Genomic DNA, 15856 nt, shown 5'->3' on the forward strand with positions numbered 1-15856 from the left:
AAAAGACTGTACACATATTGGAATTGGCTATAGAAATGAGGGTGTACCTTTTTTGGCAAATAGAGAAAAGTACGCTCTGCACACGGAAAAGTACCTTCACATTCTGCTGCTGAGAAAAAAGGATAACATTAAAACGGTATTCAAAGGAGATGAATGTTTTTCGAACATTCGAAGTATTTTCTTTGAGCGGGCGAGTGAGGTAAAGTCTAACGTATCCGTCGGTATGAGTGCATATAGGTATAAGGAAAAGGATACACTTGTGGGATTCAAAAGGATAAGAGGATGCGGCATAACACAGCACGTAGGAACTGTGGTGTAATAGTTAAAGGTAGAAGGTAATGTGAAGTGTATGTGTTGTGTACTTACCGTAACTTTAAGTCGAGCTATCGGTGGTGATTCGAGAGTTTCCAAAATGGCTGTTGCGCTATTGTAGTTACCAACTAAAAGGCAATATTGAGCGACTCCGCTCCACAGTTCGACGATTTTCTTGCGTTCTCGTATGCTGTTACACTGTTTTTTTTTTGTTGAAGTATCATCAATTTTCATTTTAGAGGTTTTGTTGTTGTTGTTGTTTTGCCGAATTCACCAGAAGGATGTAAAATACGATGCAAGCCAGCATGTAATGTGGTATGAAAAGAGAAGAAAATAAAAAAAAAATTGTTTGTATAAATAGAGAGAAAAGGTATACCTACTCGTATTATGTACAATTACACATTCAATGGGCAATATACGGAGAAGGTAGGTATTGTTGGATGCACAGACAAGTAAACTGATGGAAAGATGCTTAAGGGAGCTGATTTGAAAAAAAGAACCTGAAGTCGATATTTTGGATAAAAGAGCTTGTCAGTTGAAAATGCTATTAATTTGCTTGTGGCTTTTCAATATTTTTTTCCATTAGATTTTTTAATTGAGGTAGGTACCTATCTTATACAGCAAAAACCTTGGGAAATTGAAAATTTTCTTTTATAATCCCACATTTGAATTTGGAGTTTGCTATTGATAACTTTTGAAGAGTGATGCTACATGCAGAGGAAAATTAATTATCTTAATTATGTCGAAAACTGTTGGAAAAAATAAAAAACAGTCTGCTTTTTTCAATTAAAAATTCTGTTTTTCAAATTCAGCATCTACCTATTCCTTTTTTTAAATACAGTTTTTTGAATATTCATTGTCATAATATAAATTAATAAAATTTTACTTTCTTCGAAAATTTCGCCAATCTTCAAAACATTCTTAAAAATTTTATAAAATTTTCCAAACATTTATTTTTTTGTAAAACAGAATTTTTGAAACAAGAATTACTACCCCAATCCTATTTAAATTACAAAAAGGTATTTTAATTATTTTTATATTTACTTCTTAATCGAACGATCATACAAAATTTAATAGATTTCAAAATTAAAAAAAAAATACATTTTTCGGTAGGGTAGATTCAACTTTAAAACATAAATTATAAGTAACAAAGTTTACTTTAAGTTAATTCTTGAAACCAATGTCAAAGTGAAAAAGATGAATAAAACACGATTTTCGAAATTCTTGAATTCATAATATATTATATATCGTTTTAAAGTTGTGCTTAAAAAAATATATGTTTGATTTAAAGGAATTTAAGTAGGACCAAAATGTAAAAAAAGCAGTTTTTCTCAAAAACGACTCGAAAGATTTTTATTAAAAAAATACATAGGTATACTTTTTTTGGACCGATATTAACCCTCTGTAGGCACACCTCTTTTTTGTGACGTGATAGGCACACGGGTGCGAATTAGGTTTATACTTTTTTATGTCACTAGAACTTTTTTGGTCACAATATTTTATAGAGAATCAAGTATGAAATTGATGTAGAATATTCCGAGGAATTCGAATATTGTATTCACAGTTCCAAAAAAAAAAATATTTTCACTCTTATAAAGAGACTTTTTTGTGACCACTTTTTTGAAAAATCGTAATATTTTTATTTTGGTCCTGCCAAATTCGCATCCGTGTGCCTACAGAGGGTTAACGGTACCTGCCACAGAACCATTTTCTTGATTTCTGACTATCTATCGTAAACTAGATAGAACAAATTTCAAAAACATCAATTCTTTTTTTTATATTTTTTTTTTCTTCAGAATGGCATATAGAGGTACTTACTAATTTTTTTTCCCAGAAATTTTTTATAGAAAAAAATATTTTTTGAAAAATACTTATCGGACGTTTAGAAAGATAGTGTCAGAGCTCAAAAAGTGTCGATTTTGAATTAGATTGATATACGCAAGGTCAAGATCTTGCAGAAATTTCGTTATCAAATTCATCTATTTGTACGTAAGTTTTATGATTTTCTAGTTTTATTTCTACTAAAAAATCGTGTTTTTTGAGTTGTGACACTCTCTTTCTCAACGAGCGAAACCAAAAAATCTTTGTTTTACAAGAAATCTAATGGCATACTTCATAGATTAAAATAATTTGAAAATTCAATTTGTATAACAATTAATTATACTTTTTTAAACTTCTTTCAAAATGAATTATAAAATTAAATTCAAATTAATGCTTTTAAACTGTATGCAACTTTTACCTTGATTTTGTTTAATTGTTATATATTTTTTATAAAATAATTACATAATGTGTTTTCTTTATTTTTTTTTTTTTTTAAATAAAAAAAAAATATGACAACATGAAATATTTGTCGTTATTAGCTTCTAATATTTTTTGATAATTAAAATGCATTCCACCACCAAATAATTTTCGTTTTAATTTGTATTTTTTTGTTCTTAACAACATTTGTTTTTAATTATTTGAAGAGCTTTAATGAACATTTCCGATATTTTTGTTTTATGAACAAAATAAGAAAGCTCAATAACAAAATCTACCTCTATGCAAATAATTACCTTTTTTTCTGAATTTTGTTTGTATAAACTCTACTTAAATTAAAGAACCATTAAATGGAAGATTGAACCAAAATAATGTAAACATAAGAACTTGGCAAGATAGATTTTAAACAGATCCTTGTGAAAAACAAACTTGTAAGATTAAATTTTAAGTTAAGTTATATTGAATTTTAATGCAAACCAAATGTTTTGAACAATGAAGAGTATATCTACTAGAAAACTATAACCAATTTGTGCTTATACAACCTCAATATTTGGACACAAATTTTAATAAGAAACTTTGTAGGTAAAGATTTCTTCGAATCGATATAAGATTACCTCAGAAAATAATTGCGGTATTCAAATTTTACTTGAATTTTGAAATCTTTCTCAAGGATTATACGAACCCAACAAAGACACAATCCTTAAAATATATATATCTCATCTGGTATTTTGAAAATCCTTTCCCATAACACGTAGCCTCGATCTCAATTATTGTTGTTTGGTTTTTTGACCAAAATAAAATCAGTTCACTTGTCTGGCAATTGATTATTTTGTGCTTCATCAGAATACAAAGCAATCTAGACTACAAATCTTTGTCCTCTTCTCTAATCAAGAAGATTTTCTATTGAGAGATAGTCCTTGTGGCTAAACACTGGTATAGTATTTATATTTGCTGTTGCTTAAACCAGAAAGGTAAATTCACAAGAATCTTATAAAATAAACTTCAATGAAAATAAAATAAAGGAACAAAAAAAATAAAACAACAAAATGTGATTCTGTTCAATTTACCAAAATTAACCGCCAACAGCCCTATGATGGGGATATACAAGGTTGTTCCCTTCAAAATAAAGGACATTTACTTTACGAGGATGGTATATCTACTCTGTTCAACGATTTGTTTGTTAGTTGCTCTCTCTCTCGTAAATGTTACTCTAGGCTACATGTCCTAGAATTCTCTACTAAGTGAATTAACATGCCAACACATAGCTAACACAAATACAGACACAACATTTACTTTGCACTGATTCATAGGATTTTGTATGCTTTCAACGGATGCAGATGCAGATAGAATTTGCTGTGTCTGTGCAGGAATGTATACGAACAACCGTATTTGGCTAGAGCTTTGAAGCCATGAGAATAAATTTAATTTACTTACCCGAAGAATTTCATTGCATACAAATAAACGTAAACGAGCTGACCACTCCAAATATGTTTCCAGATTGCAAGTTTTTTTTGGATCTTGTACACCAGGAGGGCCACCTGATGTTGATGGTTGGTCCCATTTTTTTGACTATAGAAATGGAGAGGAAAAAAAATACAAAATGTAAAACAATATTAATTTTTGTTTATGAAGTAAATAATTTATTTTTTTTTTGTATATTTCAGGTAAACGTTCTTAACCCACGATGTTGAAGGAAAAATAAGCAATTTTATAAGCCGGATGTGCAATTCATTTGTAAAGGTGTAAAAAAGAAGATATTCAAAAAAAAAAAAAAAACAGTTTTTCTCCTTAAAAATTAATTGCGAACAGTACAAACATTTGTAACAGGCTGATTTTTTCCACACGCGTTGGTATTCGTTTGGTTTACAATCTGACGACTGAAAAAGATACTTTTTCAAACTTGGCAGTACAGTAATGTGTTTTGAACGATTCTCTAGAAGGGAAATTAATTTTTTTTTAGAAACAAAATTAACGGTACTTGCCATTATGAAAAAAATTGAAAGGCTTGTTTTTTTCTCAAAAACGGCTATAACGCTTTTGAAAACAGGTTGCTACATTTTTTTTTTCAATTTTTTTTTTATATTTCGAATAACTTTCTTAGTATAGCATACCAATTTTACCTGCGATATAGGTATAGGTATAGGGCAAGTTTAGGATTCGTAAAAAAAATCGAACTCGAGATAACAATTTTACATGACATTACGATGATGGAGAATGCCAAAAAAGTTAGTCCGGCATTTGTGTCTGTTCGTCTGTGTGTACCTCGAGCTACAGCCTAAACCAATTTTCTTCAAACTTGGTAGTAAACAGTTTTAGGTGATTCCCTAGAGGTCAGATTCAATATCTTCTACAAGATTAACCCGATTTCAACGAAAAGTAAAATAAAAATTTTAGAAAATAAATACAAAACATATTTTTGCATTTTTAAAAAATGTTTCAACATTTTTTTTTTGAAAAATCAATTTTTTGAAAACAGGTCAATGAAAAATTTTGAAATTTCGTTTTTATGTGTAAATTAATTATTTCTTCAAAATTGCATACTAATTTTTTTTTTTTTTTTTTGAAAAATGTTTTATACATTTTTATACCTATATAAAAAATTATTTTTTTAAAAAACGGCTCTAACGATTTTCGAAATTTTTTTTAAAAGCTGTTTTATTTGAAAAATAGTTTTTAATACTTTTTTACATTTTCCATAAAATTAATGAAAATATTTAATTAAAAGAAAATCAATATATTAGCAATATTAAAAATGCATCAATCGGCCAAAGTAACATTTTTGAATAGATGTTTCTCATTTTCTACAATTGTTTTTCTGAATAATTGTGAATTTTACAATCCCTCTTTATCAATTTCTTAGTATTACTTTCCACTTAAATTTTAAAATGATGCCTTGATAAAGTTGAACTGTGCTTAGGCAGAATAGGGGAACTTTTCGAGTAAGAAGAATCTATTTTGTTTTGTTTAATTTCTTGTTCACATTAATGGATGTTTTTATATTCTTGATATCTACCAAAAAAACTGTTTGTTTTTTGTTTTCTAGTACCTATGTATGTAGAAAATTTTCTTTAACTAAAATCAATACACCTAAATTGTAATCTCATAATTTTCCATTATTATTGTTTTGTTTTGCCCAAAATATTATCATAATATTCCCATAACCCTTTCTATATTTATATAAGCTTCACAAGAAAGCTAATCAGCATCACACCAATAAATTCCTTTTAAACACATTTTGCTTATAACTAACAATGTCACCCTCCATTAAATCACATTGCCCTACATTACATAATTAAGTTGTAACCAAGTAATTTACATGTCTGCACAATAATAATATTATCCTAGTATAGACTACAAATTCATTAAGTAGTCAACTTGAAAATTACTTTGCGTGATGTTTCTAATAACAAAATTTTTGTGTTATACAAAAAAAAAAAAAAAAAAAAACACATAAAATAATTATTCTATTTTCATTTAAATGACAGAAACAACAAAACAAAAAATGTCTCATTCAAGTCTACCCTCGTCTTTACGTGCAACGCATTACAAAAAAAAAAAAATATTTTCCAATATATAAGTACTCCCCAACGGAAGTATAAAAACAGGAAATCACTCCTCCCTCAATAACGTGCAAAAACCTACTATAACCATCACTTACATGCTAAGAGGACATTCAACGATATTGACATTCTTTGATATCCTTTAGGTATAGGAAAAAAAAGGCAGCATGTATCAGCGTAGCACAAAAGGACTTTGATTTTTGTCTATACGAGACGGGTAGACACTCTCGGATTTTGTAAATGAAAAGGCAAACAAACATTTTATTGGCGGCGAGTTGACAACCACCCTTCTCTCTGCCCATTTGCAATTGAGCAATTTTTTGACATTAATGTGTGTAATATAATTCGATCACAAATAGGAAGTGAAAACAAGGACTAAATCGTTAATGTTTCGAACAATTCTGTGCGATGGAATATAATTAAGCGATGTACTATTAACGGAACTGACCACGGCCGTTTTGGGGAGGTTTTTAAACTCTTCACCTTCTCCAAGAGTTTTTCGAAAGTAAGAAAAATTCTTCGTTAAAGGGATTTTACCGTCATCAAGACAATTTTTTTTTTGCTGAGAAAGTGTGGTAATGATACATCCATTAGGCTCCTTTCCAAAAGAAGGTATACTGAAAAAGTTTTTCTCTTTGTAGCTTATCTTGCTTTTACCATATGCAAGGAAATTTTTTCTTAGAAGGATTTCTATACAATTATCTATACGAGTATGTAACAACCCAAACCATTTTTTCTTATTTTTAAGTTATCAGCAAAGTGTCAATCATTATTTTACTATGCCTTTTTGTCAAAGCTTATTTATGAGTAGTTTGTAGGAGTTTTTGGATATATTGTTATTTGGTCTGGGTTCCTGCAGAGTTCGTTTTATTGACAACCAATTTAAATATGTAGATTGATGGGATATTCTAATGATTGACGTCGTAAACACTTTTAACAAAAAACAAGGAGTTTAATAATTTAACCTCAATTCAACCTACTATAAATTATTTGAAAATATCTTTTCTTCCAGAGGGAAGGTGATTCAAAAACTATAGTATATTGTAAAAAATAATTTCAAGAACAGTCATGTAGTTACTTTTAGTACATTTGTAACAAAGAATTTTATTTTTGGAATATGTAGTGACTTGAGCATGAGTATTACCCTTAAATTTTTGGAATTATTGGCACTTCACAGTTTTTGGTATGATTTTCCAATATCATCCACTTTCTTGTTTCTAAATCTATTTTACAACTTTACTTGCACTTTCTTCGTATTTTATTCTCGTATTTTGTTCTGGGAATAGGTACCTGCTTCCTTTAAGGAATTATGGGTGCCTCCTGTTTTTGTTTTGTTTTTTGACGTGATAACGTGATAACGTCTTATAAATCGATGAACCATGGCAGCCACAGCCACCACAAAAAAGTGACGCCATTTTCTAACGTTACACTCTCGCACTTTCGCAGTGCGGCAAAAATTTTCAATTAAAAATAAACTATTAGAGATACAAAAATCTTCTATAGCTTATTTGAAAGATAACCTAAAGCTCAATCCAAATGAAGGATTTTTAAAAATTCCGTCATTTAATAGGGTAAACAGGGGTAAAACGGAAAGATGAAATTTGAGCTAAAATCTAAACACGAAGTCGTAGAGAATTGATTTTTTTTGTTATAAATAGACGAGATTAATTTAAAAATAACTGCATTTAAGGAAAAATTCTAAAAAATTTTGAAACTAAGCCATAACGTTTTGCTTGAACGTTGTAGACATGTTGGGGCTATGACAAAATGCTGATCTTGAGTAAAGGAATTTTTTTTTGACAATTCTAAAGATGTCAGGTAAAAGATGAGAGAAAAAAAAAACAGAAGTCTGATACAGATTTTTTCCAATACTCTGCGTTCGGAAATATGAATTTTTGAAAAACACCTTGTTTTTTTAGGGGTATTTTTGGGTAGTTTTTGATTTTTATCTATTTTTTTAAATGTTCAAAAAATCTCAAACTTATAGGACATGTAGGTTTTGGCATTCATGTGCAAAAACTTGGTATCGTTTAGTGAGTTTTGACGGAATAATGGGAGAAACAAGTTTTTAAAAAACACGAATTTCGACCGTTTTTAACCGATTTTCATCGTTTTTTATTTTTATCTTTTTTCTTTAAAAGATACAGGAATAAAGTATATGGAGTAATGATAGACCATGACTACGACTATATGTGTGCGAAGTTTCAATCATTTTCGTTAACACAATTTTGAGATAACGGTAAAATAAAATTTTAAAATTCAACAGGTTATAACTTTTGACCAAGAGCATATAGAAATTTTATTAAACTTTTATGAGCATCCTGATACAATTACCTTTCATTTAGTATATCACACATAACGGTAGACTAACTACAAGCTACACAATGTTAAATCAAGAAACTTCCGACAAACCTCAAAACTCCAGTGGAGATTTGTTGCCCCCCGAACAGCCACCAGTGTGGGAAGTACCGTAATTTCAGTCTGGAAATTCGAAATGGTTGACTTTAAAAAATTCTAACTTCTCTTGTAGGCATCTTTGAAATAAGATTAATACGTCATATGAAAGGTGAAATATTAAGCTTTCACATGCTATATATTTTGTGTAGGTTGTCAAACAAAAAAATTGATTCCATAGCCTGAGAACATAAAAATAAATGTTTTTTTTTCTTTTTTAATGAAATTTGATCGAGTTTAAAAAATTCTAGCTCTTTTTGTAGATGTCTCATAGACCTGATCGATATATATATTTTGAGCTAAGACAATAAGCTTTCAGATGGTATAAAATTTTGTATAGGTTGTTAGGGAAAAAAATGGAATTAAAAACGTGAGAAGCTAAAAGTTTATGTTTTTTTTGCTTTTTTTGATGAAAATTATTGTTTTCAATAAATTACACCGGCACACAAGAAAAAAAAGTGTCATGAACCAGAAACCAGACCTATCTTTCTATATGTTTTTGGGCACGCTGAATCCGAATTTGAAGTCCGTTTGGCCCCGTCACCCTCCAGTTTTGAGCTGTGAGTGCATTTTGTTTGAATTTTTATGACTTTTTTGGAGTTTTTTGCATTTTTCTCAAAACTGAAGGGTGACCGGGCAAAACGGACTTGAAAATCGGATTCAGTGTTCCCAAAAACATATAGAAAGATAGGTCTGCTTCCTGGTTCATGAAACTTTTTTTTTTGTGTGCCGGGTATGACAGCGACATGTCGCGACAGTGCTAGCACACAAAAAAAAAAAGTTGTATGAACCAGAAACCAGACCTATCTTTCTATATGTTTTTGGGACCGCTGAATCCGAATTTCAAGTCCGTTTTGCCCGGTCACCCTCCAATTTTGAGAAAAGTGTAAAAAAGACCCCAAAAACTACCTTTTTTTGAGTTTTTTGCATATTACTCAAAACTGGAGGGTGACAGGGCCAAACGGACTTGAAATTCGGATTCAGCGGTCCCAAAAACATATAGAAAGATAGGTCTGGTTTCTGGTTCATGACACTTTTTTTTTTGTGTGCCGGTGTTATTTTTTTCTTGCAAATTATGATTGTTTGAAAAAAGTAAACGCTTCAATTTACTAATTTTAAACAAAAGCACACAACCTGTTTTCTGACGACGTTATCATGTAAAATCATCGTCCGTAAAACGGCTTTACAGGCAACCTCTTTTTTAAAAACCATTCGTCGTCGTTCCGGATTGGGTAGTTGATGAGTTAAGAGAGAGAAATATTGATAGATTAAAGGATCCTGCCACCCACCACCTTTATCATGAAATGAGAACAATCAAAAATTTAGAATCCGAATCTATGTATCTCTATCGAAAACCACTCAACTGCTGTGAAAAATGTTTTCATTTCAGGTATTGAAATAAAAGTCGGTCGTGTGCAAAGAAGACCTAATGTTTTGCTTTCAATCAACAAAAAAAAAAAAAAACATCTAAAGGCTCGGATATTAGCTGCACAAGAAGAAGAGATAGGATTGAGTTGGAGCCTACAAACTGCACATATATAAATGGACACCGCAGCGTGCGAAGTTGCAAGCGTAACACCATCAACACCTTGCATAAGAAAATTCCGCATATATTCACGGCTGTTTTGGCCGGGAAACTGTATAGGTCACGACAAGTCGGAGAAGCAGCTTGAAGATCAGTAATAGGGTGGGTCAAAAAAATCGAAATTCTTTTTTTTGATTTTGTACTCCGAAAAATCGATTGCTAGACACCTCTAGAATATACACACCAAATATGAGCTCTTTATATTAATGAAAAGGTCCTCCGCTTTGCAATTTTCCATTTTTACATCAAGCTTCTACTAAAAAAAAATTATTTTTTTATTAATTGACTGTTTACCAAATTTCTTTTCATATTCTTGTAGGAAATTGAAAGCTCTACAAAAAAGGCCTTATACACTTTTTTTGTTTATCTAACCGTTGAATAGATATTTGAGGTCCAAAAATCGAGAAAATCTTTAAAAATTCGTTTTTTGTTCTTAATTTTGTAACAAATTGAAAAATTATAATAATCAAACGCGCAAGACATATTCTTGTTGGAAATTGATTGCTCCACAAAAAAAGTCTTGTTAACTTTTTTCATTAATCTAACCATTCTAAAGATATTCGAGGTCAAAGTTAAAAAAAAATATAAAAACATTTTATTTATTAAAAAAATTTCCAATGCACTGAAACTTCATTATTTTCAAATAAGCAAGATATATTCTTGTAGGGGCTTAAACGCTCTACAAAAAATTTTGGGGCATCAAACTGATTTCTTTAGAAGATATGCGTACCCAAACCAATGCTCACTGATTTCAATAGTTTTCTTATGACCCGTTTGCATTGCGATTTGGATACGAATATCTTCTAAACGGTTAAAGTAATCAATTTAATGCCCCAAATTTTTTTTGTAGAACGTTTAAGCCCCTACAAGAATATATCTTGCTAAATTGAAAATAAAGAATTTTCAGTGAACTGGAAAATTTTTAAAAATATAAAATGTTTTTATAATTTTTTTAACTTTGACCTCGAATATCTTAAGAATGGTTAGATTAATGAAAAAAGTTAACTAGACTTTTTTTGTGAAGCAATCAATTTCCAACAAGAATATGTCTTGCGCGCTTTTGATTATTATAATTTTTCAATTTTTTACAAAATAAGAACAAAAAACGAATTTTTAAAGATTTTCTCGATTTTTGGACCTCAAATATCTATTTAACGTTTAGATAAACGAGAAAAGTGTATAAGGCCTTTTTTGAAGAGCGTTCAATTTCCTACAAGAATATGAAAAAAAAAATTGCTAAAAAGTCAATTAATAAGAAAATAATTTTTTTTTAAGTAGAAGCTTGATGTAAAAATGGAAAATTGCAAAGCGGAGGACCTTCCCATTAATATAAAGAGCTCATATTTGTTGTGTATATAATTATATATTCTAGAGGTGTCTAGCAATCGATTTTTCGGAGTACCAAATCAAAAAAAAGAATTTCGATTTTTTTGACCCACCCTAATCAGCAATCCCGTTGTTTGACTTAAACCACTTCTTCTCACAGTATTAAGCATGAATGAAATGGAAACTTCCCTTAGCTGAGGATTTAACTAGAGTAAGGATTGAATCTCAAAAGCTGGTTCAAGTTGATTTCCAGATACTTTACGTTCCGTTTGGCTGACAATTTACTTCCATATCGGAGTCTTAGTGTGATGCTACAGTTTCAGCCTGTTCGCCTGGTGAAAAAGTTCCGATTTTGTTGATTTGACTCAATTACTGAATAACTTATACACTTTTCGGATGTGAGCTTCTACTTTGTGGACAGCTATCGATAACGAAATGAATTCACAGTATGTGAGTGAATCGTGTCGGCGGGGGTAGGTAAATTTTTCGTATTCAGTTCTAGTTTGTTTTTTTTTTTTCCAAACTTCAGACTGCTGTTCTTTCCCAGCGCCTTTCTTGGGAATCGCTACGATTTTGTGATTTTCTATATTGCATTAAGTGGCTGTTGTTAGTATAGTTGTTGAGTTTGATAGCGAAGAACTTCCTAGGAGAACGGATGAGGCAGCTGATAAGAAAAATGACAGTTTCGGGTAGGGCACACGCTAAGAAAATGCAACGACAGAAGAGTCGGCAAACTGAGATTCTCAAGGAAGAGTCAACGCAACTTAGGAACAGCTAAAGGGAGCTGAAGTACATCCCCAGAAATTGTATCCGATATGGGGCCCAAGTGTACTTGAGGCCCCTTTTCCTTCCAGAGACAAGACTTAATAGCTCTGAAAACTTAAGGACTTTTATTTAATAATTTTTTTCTGTGTTCACCTGAACTTTTTTCCCACTCTTTTTCAAGCCCGCTACAATTTAAAAAAAATGATAACTTTTTGGTCTCATTTCCACTTTTGTTTGCCAGTTTTGTTCTATCAAAATTCGATGTCCTGACTCCTGAGCAGTGGCGTAGATAGGGGGGGATCAGGGGGATATATCCCCCCCCATTGGGATCGATAATTGTGCAGTATAAACAGTCATGAATAAATAAGTTTAAGAAGTGCACTTTCAAAAAAACGCTATGGATTTCGATTTCTTGATTAGCTTAAAGGTTATAAATATGGTTTACCAACTTTCGTTGCCATTAAGTCGGTGTTTCAAAGAGTGAATTTAGACTTGGTCCAAGCAATGGAGCTCGCTAAAGATTTAAGGGATCAACTAAAAATTAAACGGGCAGACTCATTTTCGAAAGTTTTTTGTATATGGGAAAAATTAGCTGACATCCTTGACATTTGCGTTAAACATAAGAGAATAGTGAAGCGACAAAAATATCGTTCGAACCCTTCGGTTCAAAGTACAGTAAAGAATATTTTCGTGTTACTGTTTTCAATCTTTTTCTCGATTTCTATGTAATGGGCCTTGGAGAAAAATGTACAAACCATGAAAACGAATTAGAAGGGTTTCCGGTTCTTTCTAAGGATTCTTCGTCTGAAATAGACAAAGCAGCTAAAAAATTTAATGAAACTGTTGAGTTTTACCTACCAAAAACTAGACCACATAAAATAGAACAAAAACAATAAGATTTTCTTATAGTTTTCATCCAAGAAGGAAATATTATTTAAACAATCAGGATTTCCTAATTGTTTTACCGACTTCCAAAAAGGAGGAGTTATTCAATTCGTCTGTACTTTATTTTTTTCTGTTTTTCACCTCATAACTTTGGACCGAGTGAACCAATTTTGATAATTCTTTTTGTAGGTATTTAAAAGCTGGTGCCTGTTCAGTACCATTAGAAAAACCATAAAACCCAGTTTTGATCCATGGAAGTCGGTTTTGTTTTTTTAATAAAAAAAATACGATCATGTACGGGATCACCTATTCCAACTTACTATAGAAATATTGGTCACAATTTTTGTTCTAGTGCCAAGTTGGAAAAAATATGAAATTTTTACAAAAAATTTTGAAAGATTTTGTACATGAAAATAATAAGAAATCTCTATGGAAAAACCTTATTAATTGTTGATAAGGTTTCTTCATAAAACAGTTCAGTAAGGAAATCTGTTGGTATTTAGTTGGTCCTGGTCATATTTTTCTCTGTGTGAAGAATTAAAAACTCAGAAAAGATATTTGATCAGAAGGAAAAATACTTCCTCTATGAACTCATTGAAAGCGCTCGAAAGCTGCACCGAAAAAAGTTGTCCTGGTATTTATATTTTATTAAAGATATTAGCTACACTGCTGGTTTCTACGTCAACTACCGAAAGAACTTTCTCCAATTTAAAGAGAATAAAAACAAGCATTATTAAAATTTAAAAAAAATTTGCGAACTAGATCTATCCCCCCCCTTAGCAAAAAGCTATCTACGCCACTGCTCCTGAGTATAGTAATACCTGAACAGATTATGATTTTCAGCTTTGTTTCTACTCTCACAACTATCCGCACTCCCATTTGAGGCCTTACTCAGCTTTTCTAATGGTTTCATATGATAAAGCGCCCCTGGCATTTTGTTGCCGATTTAGCATAACCATTTCCAATATTAAAACTTCAGCGTGTGTATAGATTTTATATGACAAAAGAAAGTGGAAACCATAAAACTCATTCATACACTAACACACACTTATACAAACACAATAACTACATGACATTCCATTGTATTGGCGTTTATTATGCTGTGACGGTGTGACAGAGGACAAGGGAGAGTCAAAACAATACAACTAATTCGTTTGAATTTGGTTTTACTTTGTGAATATGTGAGAGAGATCCTGATTAAGGACGCAAATATCGTTTGATACTTTGGCTAAAGGTTTATATTAGGAAATTCCAAACCCAAATTTGTACGAAATGTATTTTTAACGTTGGAATTCTATATAAAATCTCGGCAAAACATTCACAGTGACTTTTTTGTTTGCTATTTTTGGTTACGAAAGAGGCTAAAAACTCCCGCGCTCCGCTTTGACTTAGTCAAGTCGAGTCGTCGTTGTCGCTTTCAATCTCAAATAGAATTTTTAATGGAATTTAATTTTTTCTTTTTTTTTGCGTTGTGTATGCTTTTATCCTTGAAATTTCTTTGGCCTGGTTTGGTTTTGTTTGTCTAACAATAGCAACCAAATGGAATTGAAGTTGGAGGAAAAGCTCGTTAACAATAGAGAGAGTAGGTACTTCTCTTTCTATGTGTGTGTTTGTAGGGTTTTTTTTTTTTTTTTTTTTATTTTGTATATGCGTTAGGGGGTCCTTTTGGGCTGCTTATATGTTTGTCTAATTTGTTAGTTTATTGTTATTTGTTTGCCGTGTGTGAGAAGGTTCCTGTCGAGGAGGGGGGAAAAAGGGCGTTTGGGAGGGAATGAGAAATGAATGAATAAACATGAGAATATCAATTGCCCTCGAGGAATACATATACAAAGGAGGCCTTTTGGCTCGGGTATTCATCACACACACTTTCCAAATGAGAAGGAGTGCGGAATTGAGTTATTGTGTTACAACAACAGTTATAAGCCCAGATGAGTCATGTGCCTACAATAGGTTAGGTGATTGTATGTTTTATTTCTTGAAAATTGTCCCAGTTAGGTAAATACCTATAGGTTTATGTGTTTGTGCGTCTTTTGCTAAATAAAATAGATAACGACATAACAAGAAGAAAAAAAAAGTGTTGATGTGTTTTATTCACTTGGAATGATTTTTGTTTGTTTTTCTTTTCATGGTGTGTGATTTAAGTACACAGATTTGTACTGAATCTATAATAAAGAGACATATAAACGAAATGGCAGAATGCAATAAAGTATATTTGAAAAGGATATTTAGAAATCTGCTTGTTCAAATATTTGCAGACGTTTTCATTTTGACGGAATAATTTATAAATGTAGAAATGAAGGGGCAGTGAGTCGTCTTCTTGGTGAATGATGCCTTATTTTAGGCCGATGACATCTCACTCAATGCTTTCAGAGATAAAGTCAGATGCTCAATCGTTCTATATTTCATTTTAACTGGAAACAGTTTGAAAAGAGTTAAATAAAATAGCAAGTGTTTTATGTGTTTGAAGACTGGTAGGTATTTTGAGGGTCTCATGCACCTTCTCTAACAGTTCCTTGTTAAAACTTTCAAAGAACCATTATCCATAATAGAAATAATGTATCATTTAATTTGAAAGTGAACTAAAGCCACCAAAGACATAAAATAACCAATTAGAGGACTGTAAGATTTATTGTCTAAGCCAGCACAATAGTGCGTGCTAGATGAAATTAAAAGAAAAATGTTAAACAAACATATATTTATCAAACTACTAATA

General features: G+C 31.2%; 1 protein-coding gene across 1 annotated transcript in view; it reads right to left on the minus strand.

The window, feature by feature from the left end:
* LOC129907400 (ras-GEF domain-containing family member 1B) overlaps positions 1–15856 on the minus strand; it is a 281991-nt gene that overhangs the window by 120054 nt on the left and 146081 nt on the right. Inside the window, exons 8-9 of the mRNA XM_055983580.1 lie at positions 4003–4137; positions 367–510 (exon numbers count right to left, since the gene is read on the minus strand). Coding sequence (XP_055839555.1) covers positions 367–510; positions 4003–4137 — 279 coding nt within the window. The remainder of the gene's footprint in view (positions 1–366; positions 511–4002; positions 4138–15856) is intronic.

The sequence above is a fragment of the Episyrphus balteatus genome, chromosome 1, assembly GCF_945859705.1.
Source record: "Episyrphus balteatus chromosome 1, idEpiBalt1.1, whole genome shotgun sequence".
NCBI classification, from domain to species: domain Eukaryota; kingdom Metazoa; phylum Arthropoda; class Insecta; order Diptera; family Syrphidae; genus Episyrphus; species Episyrphus balteatus.